The 17,925-nt window shown below is 34.7% G+C and overlaps 1 protein-coding gene across 1 annotated transcript in view; it reads right to left on the bottom strand.

Moving 5' to 3' along the window:
• LOC144441262 (L-proline trans-4-hydroxylase-like) overlaps window positions 1-17,288 on the bottom strand; it is a 58,692-nt gene extending 41,404 nt beyond the window's left edge. The window contains exon 1 of the mRNA XM_078130822.1: window positions 17,072-17,288. Coding sequence (XP_077986948.1) covers window positions 17,072-17,288 — 217 coding nt within the window. The remainder of the gene's footprint in view (window positions 1-17,071) is intronic.
• Window positions 17,289-17,925: the final 637 nt, after the last annotated feature.

The raw sequence follows: 17,925 nt of genomic DNA, 5'->3' as shown, positions 1-17,925 counted from the left end.
GTCGAACACTCAATATAGTTTTGTATACAGAGACAAAAGTATATCATGACTGTCAGATGCATTTATAAAACCAGATTTAAACTGAATGCCTTCCGTAAGGGCAAAGTTTTGAGATTGTCCTTCCTACAGACAATTGTTGGAATACAACAGAACATATGTAATAGCAATGACTGTTGAGGGCATCCTTTAATGTCCATGACGATCGTGTGTACAATGTACCGAAAATATGTCAATAACTTATCAAAACTAAAAGCTACATTTTTTCAGGACAGGTGCGCTTTGGTATCGCAAATGTGTGTACCAAGTTATAATTAATTTGAAGCGTGCATTCTTGAGATATAGCCTAATTACCGAAAATCATTAATTATGTAAATTGCTCATTAATATTCACGGGATTTTTACCAAAACCTATCAAGTCTTGCCATTACCCTGCGGAATACGTCTTCAAAATTTCGTTTGAATTGAGCAAGCCGTTATGGAGAAAACGATGACACAGACAGACAGACAGACACACACACACACACACACACAGACTTCTACCCACTAAATACATCTCTTCCTTACGGAAGAAATGATGTGTTCAGTCACATTCGCTACATAATATTGATGCATAATGCCGCTTAACTTACAAATCCACCGCAAATGTTATGTGTTCGAAGAATGAATATCATAATATGCAAAGGATAGAAATATAAATGATCATTGTGTGTGTGAGGGGGGGGGAGAGAGGTGAAACCTGAATTGTCAATGATGCCTCTGAGAGTAGTCTCAGTATGTTATAACATGATTTCAACGCGTCCATATTTCGAGATAATAAAATATGTCTTTACTTACAACCAGTACCTGAATAACACAGTGAAATAAACAGCTTTACAAGGCTTGTTTTTATACTGTGGTAGATGTTACTATTGTAAAATATATAGTTCCTTGTAACTATTTATAGTTTCTTAAGGAGTGATGTTCTTGACAGGCCTATAAACTAGCAGCTATACACCACTGATTAAGTAACCCATGACATTTAGCGTTTTGAAAATATATGAATACTCAGAAGAAGATGAAAACGAATTCACACACGTAAGCTCATACAACCACAGTTAGATGCATTGACAATACACTCTGTGCTATTTTAAATGTGCATCGGTGGCCAATACTATTACTTTCATTACAAAGATCACGATTCTAAAAAACCTACATGGAGATTATTTTGTATTTTTCTACATATAACTCGCCGTGCGTCAACGTTCTGTGTGTCATTGGTTAACACACTATTCAATAGGTGCAAAGTTGACCATGTAGTATTGCTGATGAGGGCCGTTTAAACTTGTGTTTTCAAAAAGCAACAACTATCACTTAAGGCCATTAGAAATCATAAAGATTTTCTTTTCAAATTTTCTGGTACAGTCAATCGGTTATCATACCGTTAACAGGGTCACATTTTCTTCTCCACTATTAATTGTAATCAATGGTTTAAATCAGTCATGTAATACACGTAAATTAACAACAGTAAAACAAACTTGCACTCGAGCGTTTTACATTTAAAGTTATTTAGTCAGACTTTAAGAATTGTTGCATTACTGTTATTCTTCATGTTGCTATTAAAGATGTTACTGTAACGTGTTTTAAAGTTTTTAAATCTTTTGTTTTTAGGTCCGCACCCAAAAATTAGCTTTCTCAACGGCGATCAAGATTTCAACCTGCTTCTGTACTGCTTATTGATAATTATTGATATTGTAACACTTTTCAGTGAATATATTGTGGTTGTCTGAAAAAATGTTATAACTAGTACAATTTCAACGTGGTGACATTCAAAATCAAGCTTTCGCTCAAGATTTTATCTCGCCACTATACTACCTACAAATAATACTGACCAACAGTAACAGATAAAGTGTCTTTTTCTAAGTGATTGACCAATTCTTAGTGAATGTATCTTTGGTTATTTTATGAAAAATGGCCCAGTTAGCAGGTCTGACGATATCGTTTTACATATGCTCGCTTACATAACACTGAGTACAGTTGGTTAGCAAAACAGTTCTATGCTTTGACAATGAACTATTATACCTTAAACTGCCAACAACCTCTTTACTAAAGTGAAACTACTTACTTAAAACCTTGATTAAACTATTCTAGTATAATGTTAATACGATGTGACTCAGTGTGTCTTCTGTGACATTGCAATTGTTTTCTGGCATTGTTAGAACAGCTTATTGCACGTAGGGATGTCCTCGACATTTATACTAAATGAGGTCATTGAATAGTTTATCAGATATGTCTCAGTGCCATTTTTGAGTACAAACCATTTCCTGCAAGGGACGTTTAGTTAAACTTGCGTCCAAAACGTATAAATACAACTGGTGCCCCCTTTAAGGCGACATAGGCCATATCCCAACATATCTGCTTTGTTATTTGTGTTCCATTTGAAGAATTACATACGTCATTCTATCAACTGAAACTTGTGTGAATGAATGATACAGTGACGTAATTGTTGAGATGCACAATACATCGTCATTAAACTGCGATTTATGGCGATACTATATCTATGTTAAGGCACAAGCCAACAAAGCACCACGTAATTGAATAAAATGTGATTTTCTATTTCGTTTCCCCAAAATCTTAACGAAAATTATTATTTAAATTAATCATTTTACCACACAATGTACGGTTTTTCATGTGTCACTTCAAATTGAAGGTGTAAAATATAGGAAAATCCCCCGTTTCCGTAAAATATTGACATAGCGCCCCCATAGCCCACCAACAGGAACGTCTGTATTGGAAGTTATACAAACTATGTGAATATAGATTTCAATAATGATTTCTAGCTCTGAACAATATTGCCACTTCTAATTATTCGTAATAAAAGGTAACACTATACTACATCGAAAGGTGTACGCCCACGCTGGTCATTACTTTCACAAAACCTTTTTATCTCCTCCTGTGATATCAATCAAGACAACAATTACCGAATCGTATTGTAGTATGAATGTTTTTTTTATGAATGGCAACTAACGAGGCCGAGTTAAGGAGTCTTTTGCTTTCCTCGTGCGTGGAGATCGCTGGACGTAGGTGGCTGATTAAAAGGATGTGCTCTGAGATTCGAAGCACTATTAGTTATAAGGCACCCTTCGACTGAATGCCGCTTTGCCTACATCCAATTTGCTTTTTTCATATCAACAGAACTGGAGTTGCTGCAATAACAACATGTCTTCGAAGGGGTTATCCAATATAGTCTTGATTTTGCTACTTCTATTCCATATAGTTTTCACCCTTCCTGTTATACGTCAAAATACAAAACGGAGTTTGGATGCCAAGCGCCAATCGGGAGGTAAGATTATTATTATTGTTGTTCAAATCGTTCAACGCGTACTTATAGCTTATGTAGAGAGGGTAATTTGAGGAATATTGACAGTCAGTTGAGTGTCAATCACTCATTCCCACTATTAAATCGACTACCAACATCACTTTAATAAAATAAACTCTAAGATGAGATACACGGGAGTGGATCAACTGTTCATGACAAACCTGCAGTATGTGAATTCTTCCCGAATGTTTGATTGAGTGTCGTCTTTACTGAAAATTGAATGTATCTCACCCATCGACATACCTTATTTGACGAGGTAAGCATTATGTCATTTTATTTTTAAATATCTTAGCTTGCTTGAGTTAACATGGTATGTGTTGCATGGTTAGATGTACTAATAATACATTCATGAGGCGACTGAAATAAACTGTTTTCAGGATACCGTAACATTTGCCGTTCAACCCTTTTGCGGAAACTGAAAAATCTTTATAGATATATAGTTTAAATATATTACTTTTGCGCAATGTCATATATGTATTTACTTTACAATAAAACTCCAAAGCTAAAATAATAATTTACTTACTAAAAGGGGAATCGAATTCGTCCTTGGGTGTATCTTATTTAGAGGCTATGCAAATAGTTTTTAAAACATCTCAAAGTTGTACAATATACTGCATATTTGCATGGTATCTTTTTATGTTTTCAAAGATAACACATGTTCAAGTAATACTGGTGGATGTCTGCCTCCATGTATCCTTCGTAATAATAAGATCCGGTGTAAGTGTGAGCAGGGATACACATATGATGGTGATCGCCGAATTTGCGTTCAAGGTATAACACATCAATAGTTCATTATTATTTTGGATGATGTCAAATGTTCAAGGTTAGATAAATAACTGAATTGCTTGAGTTAGTCCTCAACCCTCCTCCTACAACAACCGTTCAGACTCTTTTCATGTTAATACCCATTCCAGAGCAATACATGTATATTGCTCTATTTCAGATATAACAAAAGCCATTTTATCTAGAAAACGCGTTTTTTTTTATTGAAACACCAGTTCGGAGCAGAAAATATTTTGAACAACATACAGTTGAAGTGCATGATTATCTTGAATGACATCAACATGTACATTTCATACACTGAAACAACATTTCTGGAATCTCTAGGAGTTTACTTGACAGCAACTTTCAGTTTCAAATTATTATTTTAGTATATTTACCAATTTCCATGTCATGAAGTGACCAGGATGGACGATACTTGCAAATAGTGCCACTACCACCGATACATACAGCATATATTGAAATACTCTTAAAATCTACAATAAATTATCTTAAAACTGGTTCAGTACTAGTCTAAAAGGTAACAACACATGAATTGATTTCCAGATTTCATCAATGACATTGTTTGCATTAGGTTGGCAGGGTTACCTAACACACGTACCATTATAGTATATCAGTAGGTGTCTATGAAACAATTCACATTGGTACCATCTCAAACTGTTGGAATCTATTAAATGCTGAAAGGAAATGAAACCGTGCCATCAAAATGAAACTCTCCAGAACCAAGATAAACGTCCAATACTAGTATTATCTTTTTCGGCCATTTTCTGAGTCAGACTTTGAAGTCTGTTGCAAACAGTTAGGTGCGACTTCCTACAGGATGAGTTTGAGAAGAAATCGCCACTCGGAGGTTTTGTCATGATCATTAATATCAACACTTGTACGATCGAGCTCTTTCACTCCAACGATGGTTTTCATTTTGGACTCAGTTGTCACCATTATTCACCCTTAATGTACTAAGGCCTAACAAAACAAATTGTGTGGTTCCGATTACGCTCAATTTTAGAATAGGTGGTGTAGGTAGATTTTTTAGTTAATATATATATATATATTTTTTTCCCGTTGTTTTCCATGTTGTCTCTGTGTTATTGGTTTCTTCTCATCAGATTACAGCCATTACTAATTGGAAGAACAGTTTTATATATTGTTTTTTTAAGTTGATGTCAGTTTTCGGATCCACAATTTCTTGCGAGACTTCTCAATTTTCGCGATTTTAATATTTTTATTAACGATTCGATGGCGCAGTTCATTAACGTATAAAAATGTCTAGGACATCAAAACTATGCAATAAAGTCTTCTAACAATATTTGTCGTGAATTACATTTATTATTGATTCTTATTTTGTGTTCTTTCCGTTACAAGTTGGAATGCGCGTGCATTCTTATGTGATGTAAGTTTTCCGTTACTAGTTGGAACACATTTATATAAAGTACAGAGTTCACAGAGTTCCCAGTGTATCCTACTACTTTCTTGTATCGTCATTACTATCACTGCTGTTTTCGAACCCCTTTCAATTGTGAGTCAACCACAATATTAGAAGTAGTCTAGACGCTACCGTGGTATCGTATAATCTCTTTATAGTCGAGTTCAATGAGAAATCGTGACTCAAAAGTTGTTCATGCAAATGAGTAAACTTGCAAACAGTTAGAATGATGTAAACAAAGTAGAAGTAGCATCCTGAGCTGACAAATGTACCATATGTGGATATTATGTAACTGCCCATAATAAAGACTAACTTATTATTGGAGAAATTTTGTGATTAATTAACAAATACATGGTGTCAATGAATGTTTGGGTGTCTTCGGTTGAATTTGAAATTCCATTTATGGACTTCGTTGAGCTAGATGTAAAGAGAGATCTTGAGATTCGATGCCAGGAATGGCATCTAGACTACTACATTAGCAGTACACTGGTAAAGTCCAATGAGGATTCCATGCACGCTTTGCCACTCGAGTCTACGTCTACAACAAGCCCAGATCAAAAGCTTATATACTCAGCTTGTGCCAACGTAGCCTAAATTGGGCGATGTTTGGTGTAACATAAATGGTTGTTTTGCTCTAGCTTGTCTGCCACGATGCCATGGATAGGGTATTTTCGAGAAAGCCAAAGTCCAACGGAAACGAAATCCTTGACCCCCTCCATCCCACCCCATGTAATCAGTTAAGATTTTTTATTTTTTTATCTCTAAAACAAAGAGGTCGCATGGTTTACTTTTTGTATGTCATGTTCGGACGTCTTTATGGAGAGAGTCAGGAGTAGGTAATCATTCTCTGTAGTACTCATCTTCCGAGCAGAGAAACTCTTCAAAAGCCTTTACTACTTATAACAGAAACCATGTTTTTCCGACAAAACTGACCCCATGTTTGCATCCCAAAGGTCATGTCATGCTTTTGTCCAACAGGTGTGTATACGTGTGTGTGTGTGTGTGTTTGTTTATTTGTCTGTCTGTCTGTCTGTCTGTCTGTCTGTCTGTCTGTCTGTCTGTCTGTCTGTCTGTAATGGCAAGAACTGATTAGGTTTTGGTAAAGATCATATAATGGGTTACTATAATAACGAATTTCAATATACTATATCTCAATAATGCAATGATAATTCATTACATTTAGGTTTAATGAATTATTTGCATAATTAATTTTTCGGTGATTATGCAATATCTTATGAATTCAAGTTTTAAATTTCATATAATTCGATTAATACATTGATTACAAAGCGCAGATGTATTCTACAGATGTAGTTTTTTATGCGAATGACTCCTTTGTAAAATTAAAGATTTTTGTCAATTGGGCAATATCTTGTGATGCAATCTCCAAGTTTGATGTAATTTTGAATATATATTGACATTGAATAAAAAAGAGCACAGACATTTGTAAAGCTTCCAGATGTAACTATTGGTTTTAATGAATCATTTGCATAATTGTTGATTTTTAGTAATTATGCAATATCTTAGGAATGTAATCTTTAAATTCATATACATTTATTTTTACATACATTGACAATAACAAAGCACAGGTGCATTGTAAAGCTTACAGATGTAGGTTATGATTTGAATCAGTCCTTTTCACAACGAATTTCAGTAATTAGGTAATATGTTAAGAATGTGATCTTCAAATTTCATATAATTCGACTCATGCTTTGGGGATAACACAACACATATTGTTAAAAGTGAAAGATGTACTTTTAATTTTTATGAGTCTTTACAGATTAATATATTTTTTGATAATAAGGCAATATCTTAAGGACGAAAGCCTCAAATTTCATATATATTTTTACACGCACCACCGACAGCAAGGCATACCTGTCATATTTAGCTTGGTGATGTAACTTTCATTTGTAACGAATCATTTACATATTAAGTAACGTTTTTAGGTAATTGGGCAATATCTTAATGCATCCTTCAAATTTCATATACCTTGGTACATACATTTATGCATACATCTTGACGGGTCCTCTCCAAGATCTATGATTGGTAACAAAGGTTGCAGGAACAACAATTCTTACGGAAGGCATTCAGTTTACATCTGGTTTGCATTGGAACAAAACTGTTCGATAAAAACGTATTAATATCGTAGATTTTCAATATGGAACTCTTTGGGATTTACATTCTAAGATCTTGGTTTCAAGATCACAAAAAATACTTATCACTTTGCCACCTGTGAAGGCTTTCAGCATCTTTTTCTTAATATCCAGATACTTATATTGGACAGGTTGCCAGACAATAGTCTGATGTAAATGTCTGATTTCGTATCAGGTTAATTCTTACTTTCATTTTTCAGAGATTTTTACATTTCCTGTGCCCTATGTGCCATACATTTTTACTTGGCATTGTGATAGTTTTTATAAGTTGTTAAGGCCCTTCTTTGTTTAAAATTCATCTTGGATATTAGGTTTTAACAGTTTTTAAGGTCTCTCTGTTTTATGTCGGACATCTTTACAGTTTAACCCTTCATGATGCTTTTTTCTTTTTTTGTGCCGTAAAGAGCAATGAGGCTGTTGCGTATTGCGCTGATAAGAATGTATTACTATTATTTATTATTATTTATTATGTAGTCAGTCTAACTTGTGGACACAATTATAGAAACAATTTATACGCATACTTACCATATCTTGTCCACGTTGATATTGTTCTCAAATAACTGTAGACCCAATTTACACCTAAGATTTGTACTTTCACTTAATTAAGACAAATGTTCTGTTTTTATACACAGCTGAACCGGATGAACTCTTGAAAGTACTCTGCAAGCTCGGACTTTTCTGCCCATACAAACACGTAGTGTGTCGGACAGGAAGAATCTGCGTCAGGGCGAACGAAACATCCTTTAGATGACGTCTTTTATAACTGGAACTAATACGGAAATACAACCCTGTTACAATTACTTAGCTCTACAACAAGACTGAAGTGGAACCTATTGATACTTGTTGGAGAGGTACCATCAGCTCTATAAAGGAATTTACCTCTACTCTGAATATCACCTTCGCCATCTTATCCGGTACATGCTAGGATTGCATTGTACACATGCTTATTATTTATTCCCAGCAAGTTGATGACGACACACTACAAATAGACCTAGGCAACCATAAACTTTGCAAGCCGTCATATGACGTCAACAACATGACGTAGAAAACCACATTTAGTTCCTTTTTGTCACGACATAGTATTTTGTTAGCTTCAAAGTAATAGTGAACATATTGTGCATGAACAAGTTCCATTCTGGCATTGTTGTCAACAGTAAAATACCATACACTTATTAGTCCATTATATCCGTAGACAATCTATGTCTTGCAAGCCTACAACCTGTTTCATTGACAAGTTATTTGCGATGCCGAACTCATTCCGTCATACTGTGGATGATTTTGAGTGTATTAGTTTATAGTCGTTCAACATTACAGTGCTTTAATCACACCTACTATCTAAAAAGTTGTTTATGATGACTAGACATAACTCTAACATCAACAATAACAACAAAAAAGAGCGACATTTATTTACAACAACAACAATATGTCGTAGTACGCCGTATTGTGAAGAAAAGACAAACGGATGTTTGTAGATAACGAAACATTTCCTCCACAAGTACCTGCCCTAATTTTCATGTCATCTTTAGTGTCCTTGCAATTATAAATTACATTTATATTTATGCCATCACACACACACACATACACACACAGACAGACACAGACAGACAGACAGACAGACAGACAGACAGACAGACAGACAGACAGACAGACAGACAGACAGACACACACACACACACACACACACACACACACACACACACACACACACACACACACACACACACACACTGCTTTCAATTTGTTCAGTTTGTATTTACGAGCAAAAATATAATTATTGATGATTACTGTTCCGGAATGCATATTATACATGAAGGTTTCAAACGCACTACAAAATTATCTAGATGTGTTAGTTTCAATAAGTTATCAAAAAAATTGACATTGGAAATATAAGTGTCTAAAAAAAATTATTTTTGTATAATTTGTTCATTGTAATAGTTAAAAGATTTATGGAATTCGTTGAGAATCTGTTGTCTAATGATAGGTTTAGTATAATCCTGACGATTAGTATTATTATTAATAGATTATCACATGTACACACGAATCTCTCAGTGGTTTTAGTAAAAGGTATCAAAGATTAAGTATGAAGACACCAATTTGAATATGTACTTATATTAGTTCTAAAGTTCCGATACTAAGATTCTATCTTTAGTGCCATTGTAATTATGCTTTGCATTTAAGTTAATTACATTTAAACCATGTCACTTAATATAAATCATAAGGTTCAATTATCTCTTTACATCATCTGTAAGATGGTGAACTGAACTGTTGTTGTGTCTTTTCTATAAGATAGCCTACTATCAATCTAAAAACTAGAACATTGTCATCGCCACATGGCCAAAACGTCCAAATGGTCACAAATTTTCGCTTTTGTTCTTTCAAGTTTTGCCTGCAGCACCAAACCATTTCTAACAACGCTATCTTACTAATAAGCTGGATTACACCGACGTAATATCGATTTGTAAACAGCATTGAAACTAGAACAGATTTGCTTAATTCGTTGCTATGAAATTGTAAATTTATGGGAATCCTTTAGGCATCGATTACTAATTGACCATAGATACTTAGAACCCACGTTGGGACAACTACCATTTTAATTACAGCTACTGCGTCATAAGGTTTAAAACCTTCGTCCTTTTGTTGTAGAAACGTAACAAACTTTCTCAAAACAAGATGGGTAAGGATTCTTCCTTTTAAAGTAATATCTGCATCTCATTTGTCACGCTAACACAATTTCGCTTTGTGTTGGTTGAATATTTACTATAATGATTAGTATTAACAAGTACGCCTTATGCTAATGGGAAAAAACAAGGCGTTTAAAGTAACACAACACTTGCAATAAGGCACTTCAAAGGTGCTTATAAAATGCACCGCCACACATAGAATCACTGCGGTATGAATGCACCCATTACATCAGATATTGAATTTCTTCCCTTAGATAACAAAAACAGCTACGACATTACAGTGTCACATTTAACATTTCGACATCAGAGAAATGTTTCATTATGTAACACTTCTTTGTTTCAATAGGGAACTTGCAAACCCGCCATGTTGAATGTTGCATCATGGGAAATTAGGTATTCCGATAACCTCAGATAATCCCATAGTCCGCTGCGTCTGAGCATGCTCAGTCTGGATTGCAAGTTCCCTATTACACCGACAATAATCAGTGAATAAACCCAGTTTGTTTATACAGGTCTGTAATATCTTAATGGCGGCGATGTAAGCCCCTCAAGACGAAGTTCAATCATAGACATTGGGGAAGAAATAGTATTAGTCCAGAATTGGATGATAGTGCATACACTCACAATCTTTCATAATCCTAAACTAACGGCCACTAGTATAAGACGTAAATCTAGTAATTCCAATCACTCCAATTTATTGTAAAATATAAAGTATACATATTAAGGACCATTGAATGTTTTTGAAAGGATCGCCCTATCTTCTACGAATATTTTACATTCAACAATTATGATGGTAAAAAGAAGGATTTAACTACTAGAATTTTATCTCTAATTCATCAAATCTTACCATTTTAAACTTAGTGTTTACCTATCACATATCCATAGTGTTCAGAAATAAAGTTGCAAATTCTTTGCTCATATAAGGCTGTTACAAAATCAGTGCTTCACTTATGTTGCACGTAGGGTAACATTGGAAAGTTCCGTAACAGCTTTAAAATGATCCTCATAGGTAGTTTAGGAAATACATTAATAAGTAAGTCTCAATTGTTCTACTCTGTAGTATGATGAGATGATCAATGTGTATGCATACTTTGTATTTCTGACACACAACATGTTGCGGACGCTACATGTTATGGACACTACAAATCATAGCATCTCATCAGAATCTGTCACGTGACACACACTTGATTGAAGTTTGTATTATACATAGTAGGTATGGGTACCAACAGTTCTCTAACATATCAAAGTAACCTTACGATAGATGCAATCGTAGTGATAATAGTATCCCAACGTTACGGACACTACCATTTTTGTGTGATATGCGAAACTTATTTATTAGGATCTCTCGATGATGTCCTATATATCTCCTAGCTTCAAAATGTGCTTTGTTTCATCACCGACAAGTAACACAGTTGTTTCATTAACATCCTTAAAGTTTGTTAATGTATTAAGATTACTATAAATGGCAGCCGTAATCTCTTGCTAAACCTTGTCTGAGATATAACTTCTTATGGTAGTATAAGCCGAAAGCCTATAGCGACAGGTCCACCAACGGTAAACAACAGTAAAGAAGAAAACGTGTTCAAATCTTATAAAGAAGTAGACATATAATAAATCGTTCTGAAACCATTAGGGAGCTATATATTGCCGCAAACATAGTACGTTAGTTTAATAAAACGCAGTGCACCGTTAAACAACATTTCTTGGACCTATTGTTGAGGCCTGAACAAGTGTTGTGGTATGCAAACGAGTAAGAGCTATTACAACAAAGGGAGGGGGTTAAATTAAGTGTCGTAGTTGTGCTTAATTTTTACCGAAATCTAGCTATGACAATGCAAGAGTGGACATGAAGCATTGTTTTTGTGAAACAGTCGACAGTCTTTGAACAAAAACGGTGATTAGAGTCGGATTTGGTTTGAGGGGTCTAAAGTAAATGTTGACGAGTAAACGGATACATTCATGCACTGTGTGTTATATGACTCAAGACGGCATCACATGTATTTGAATAGTGCCTAGGAAACCTAAATGTTGCCCCTAGCATGACTGAATGAACAACAGTCAGTGTGCAATGAGCAACCGAAATTTCGTTGTATTATACTGGATTATAGTCAACATATAGATTAACCCTTTTCGTCTTATGTGTGTTAGTTTGTAGACAAATAATGTACTCAAAATTATAAGGAACCGTAGCAGTTATGTGATAGTAAACGATCTAAAAGAACGCTATCAATTTAACAATAATTTATTTAACGCTTTTATGGTATGTATTTATCAATATTGTTCCTGTATCTTAGATAATATATAGTTCTAGTACGTATCTATCATGTAAATTTTGCATTCGAGAAAATGTGAACCTTTTACGTTTGAATGTACATAAAGACCTTTTGAGAAGCCTTTATGTTATCCTCTTTTTATATATTGGTTGGTTGGTTGGTTGGTTGGTTTGTTTGTTTGTTTGATTGTTTGTTTGTTTGCTGATATTGGTGGATGGTATTTTATGTGAAACGCAGAGAAAGAGAAGTTTGGATAGAGAGAAAAAAGCTGAAGAAGATGGGAAAATTAGAGAGCTTATTTTATGTTCATTGTGAACATTATTTCCGAATATAAATGTAGATATCGACCTAGAATAACGCATACTATTGTCAACACTGTAAATGTTGGGTAGTATAGCGACACTGTAATCTATTCCAATGCACATTTTCTTTTTTTCTGTCATGATGAAAGAGAGCTCAGTCAGACTAAAATAGCGACGGCTGAATAGCTTACTGGAAAATTAGGAATTTATCCCAATTATCTCGTCTTCGTGACGCCTACTCACACTGGGTTGGGATAACATTGAATAGAAAATGCTGATAATAACGGGTGTGAATTGGAAGCTAAAAACCATTTTCTGTTATTATTTCAAAGGAACACGACAAGGGTTAGTAAAGATCATTCACTTCTTACCGCTCGATTCAGTTACCTTAGGAACAGAGCTTTTGTCTGATTCCAAAAACGATGACAATTTCACTGGTGGAGAAGAAATTATCGTAGTATGGTTGAGTATTGTTAACGTCATACATCCTTTTTTATTTCCGTAATAAGCGTTATATATTTGGGATGAAAAGTGTGTGTGCGTGTGTGCGTGTGTGTGTGTGTGTGTGTGTGTTTGTTTGTTTGTATGTATGTGTGTGTGTGTGTGTGTGTGTGTGTGTGTGTGTGTGTGTGTGCTTGTGTGTGTGTATGTGTGTTGATCCAACGATTAAAACGTCGCACACCACGATAAATAAATTTAAATCACATCTGTGAGCAATCTTGCTGGAAAATTCGCCAAGATAAATCCATAATATCTCTTCTTCGATAATATGAATCTTTCGATATTGAGGGGCGAGTTTATTAGCATAATAACGACAATGCAATGAGAAAAGTAAATGTTGTTACATGGGCTCTTTACTCAGTGCTTGAATTGCTTGTATTAAAAGGTTCGCATATCGAAATGTGTATCGATAAGTTTCTGTACAGATTTGATTTTAAGATTTCGAAGAAACTAAGCGAATTTGAGAGCCATGGAAATTGACTTCACTGTGGCATGCAGCATCGCGAGATTCTTGAACTGAGTTGTAAACGAGTTGTATAGAATCAAAGCATGGACCTGTATCATGGTTACCATGAAGTATGTAAACTTTCCGATGCGTACTAACGATGTTACGAGAGTTTGAATTTTTGTTTATTATTTGCCGTGGAAATGAGTGTGTATCCCGTGCATGTATTAAGGGATCGTGAAGGCTGAGTGAAGTCAAGGACGGCAAGCTTTCCTGTACTGAGAATAGCTAGAAGGCATTCGAACAACTTTTGCGACAACTAACTTTTACTGGGGCTTCAAAAATCACAGATGGAGAGCTACATTTTTTGTATTATTCATGAAATTGTTAATAATCTGAATCCATCAAAAATGACCACTCTAATGCAAATGACAAATAGTACCAGATGTAAACTGAATGTCTTCCGTAAGGGCAAAGTTTTGAGATTGTCGTTCCTACAGAATGAGAATGTAAAAAGAAAAATAAGAGCATCCTCGTACCACTTCAGACAACATTTCCTGACGAGAAACTATTTTTTTCTTTTTTGTGGCCAATCGAAAATATGTCAATAATTTATTAAAACTAAAAGCTACATCAATAATATTTTCAGGATTTGGTATCGCAAAAGTATGTACCAAGTTATAATGAATTTGAAGCGTGCATTCTTGAGATATAGCCTAATTACCGAAATTCATTAATTATGTAAATTGCTCATTAATATTCACGGGATTTTTACCAAAACCTAATCAAGTCTTGCCATTACCCTATGGAATACGTCTTCAAAATTTCGTTTCAATTGAGCAAGCCGTTATGGAAAAAACGATGACACAGACAGACAGACACACAGACACGCAGACACACAGACTTCCACCCATAAATATATCTCTTCCTTACGGAAGAAAAAATGTCTTGATGCACCCGGTAGACCGAATATTGGGTGTAACAATTATAGATTCATGACACTAAACAAAAGTTCATTATGTTCAAATGATATCAATAAGCAATCCTAACAGTTGTTCTGTATGTATGGGTAAATATCTGTATGTGTATGTGTATGTGTATGTGTATGTGTATGTGTATGTGTATGTGTATGTGTATGTGCATGTGTATGTGTATTTATTATGTGTATGTGTGTGTGTGTATGTGTATGTGTATGTGTATGTGTATGTGTTTGTGTATGTGTATGTCTGTAAATTTGAATAATTTCATTTCAAACACCATTAATACACCTGTTCCACTACATACTTTAGATTGATATCACAAAGTCCTTTCATATTTCTTATAGTTTGGCACACCTTTGATAATTGAGTTGGATATCATGTACTACATCAAACATTTTTGCATTCCAGCAATTGTTATGTGTACGAACAAAAAACTGAAGACTGCCCTTAAGGAAGGTATTCATTTTAAACCTCGTTAGACTAGTCTTCTACATAAATATGGCCATAATTTGAACTCACTCCTTTATAAAGTCAACCCCATCTTTTATGTACCTTTGAAGATGTATATAACAATATTTTGCTTCGGCGTCATTAGGTCGAAGACTTGTATATTACGACTAAATAACCATTTTGTCTACGATTCGGGTTGGGACGAAGTTAATTTGCTTTGAAGCAAGTCGATTGTGATTATTTTAGCCTCAATTATATTCAGTTTAAAAAGTAGAGATGCATTTATTTTGTTCATATCATTTAGTTCGATTTCAATAAAGACTTCATGTCTGGTATTTCGTCTGACAAATTTTCATAAGCGTAGGGAATGGGCAAGTGCTCACACAGTAAGGGTAGGGGTACAGGAGGTATTAAATGCTATGTTTGTCTGTGTGCCTGTCTGTGTCACCATTTTCTTAAAAATGGTTAGTTCAATTACATCTTCCATATGCTAGTGGCAACAACTGATTAGATTTTGGTAAACATCCATTGGACATTAATTAGTTATTTGCATAATTAATGGTTTTCAGTAATTAGCCTAATTACCGAAATTCATTAATTATGCAAATTATTCACAAAAGCTTTAAGCTAAATCAACAAACCTTATTATAGGACATATGCACTTTGCTATGGATAATGGATGAACCAAATTATATTGAATTTGAAGTGTGCATTCCAAAGATATAGCCTAATTACTCAAAACCATTAATTATGCAAATAACTCACTAATGTTCATTGGATGTTTACCAAAATCTAATCAGTTCTTGCCATTAGCATATGGAAGATGTGAAGCCAATTTTATTATAATTGAGCCAGCCAATTTTTTGATGGCTGACGAGCGACTACCTGAAAATTATGACACAGACAGACAGACAGACAGACAGACAGACAGACAGACAGACAGACAGACACACACACACACACACAGACATCACTATTTCAATACCTTCTCTTACAGGTGAACGCTTTTGGTCAAATATAAAATTGGTTATTCTCGCCAGGAATTTATATTTAGGTGAAATTGGTTCAAAGATATTGTAAAGTAACAGAGAATTGCACAAATATAACAAATCATACTGAATCTGACATTGTTTCATCACAACACACACACACACACACACACACACACACACACACACACACACACACACACACATATATATATATATATATATATATATATATATATATATATATATATATATATATATATATATATATTTATATGTGTGTGTGTGTGTGTGTTCATCCAAATCAATATATATATATATATATATATATATATATATATATATATATATATATATATATATATATATAAACTCAGTGTATGTAAAATGCTCAATACACATGTATGTAGAGCGGTATAAATAATACAGTATCAAGCAAGATACACAGGAGCCGTTACACAGTGTTTCACGCTGTTGCGACAGACCACTGATGATCGCAACAAATTACAAATTACATTGATAATTAGAAATTACATTGATAATACCATTTCACATTTCTTGTATATGCATTCAGCAGCCGTTCAATGAATATAAATAATTTATCTGCATCCTTCTTTTCTCATGAGAAATATGTTCATGTTAAATCATGAGACGACACTATCTAAACTCCCTCATACATCAATGAACTGGCACTTCCATGCGAAGAGCAATGTGCGCGAAGGAACGACAGTACAAAACTTACGAACAGCATTCAGTTTACATCTGGTCTGAATCGGAGTTGTTGGGATTATTAACTCAACGACTCTACCAGGCAAGTGTTTATAAAACCTCAAATTACTTGCCTCTTTGACTTGCTCTTTTGAGTAGAACATATGTTGTAATGGATATATTGATGGTAGCTCGTCTGATACAACCATATCATCCATGGGCCTTAAAATATCGGCCCAGTTCTCAGGCATCATTACTTAGGTTAATTTTATCATATCAGGAGATATTTGAAAGACAACGGAGCATAAATTATGTTATAAACTTTCCAGTGTAAATGTAACTCTTAGAGTGCAAGGAAATGGTTCACGGCTCAGGCCACTCTCTTGGTAGTGGTTACGGATGCCATGATAAAACTTGACTGTGTCTGATTTGACAGAAACGTGAGTGAAAGCATGCGCTTTGCAAAACAACTACGAGGCATGCATGTGTATAGGTTGACCATTGTTATGACGTTACAGATTACTTTGGAAAGCAACCTTTGAGTCCATGCCCCTGATGGCCCAACATGTTTACCATTTTGTGTGTTTGAAATACAGAGCTTTCAAGAAGCTATCACATTTCGCTAATAACATAAACAATTTCCTATACAATGTCTGACTTGCAAGTTCCTTCTAACATCAATTACCGAAAATTCGTAAACAAATCCCCGAATACACAATTGGTCATCAATTTTATTCAGGCGTTGCACTCTTTCTTTGACAATTCAAAACCTGGTAGCCATATTACTGCAGTTACAAGACACACAATCTTTCTGAGAGAAGACAGCGGGTACACTGAAGAAGTCCAGATACAATACAACTTCCCCGAACAGGTAAGGTAATTGACAGT

The sequence above is a fragment of the Glandiceps talaboti genome, chromosome 10 (genome assembly GCF_964340395.1).
Source record: "Glandiceps talaboti chromosome 10, keGlaTala1.1, whole genome shotgun sequence".
In the NCBI taxonomy this organism is placed as follows: domain Eukaryota; kingdom Metazoa; phylum Hemichordata; class Enteropneusta; family Spengelidae; genus Glandiceps; species Glandiceps talaboti.
This window is presented reverse-complemented; position numbering and strand designations above follow the sequence as displayed.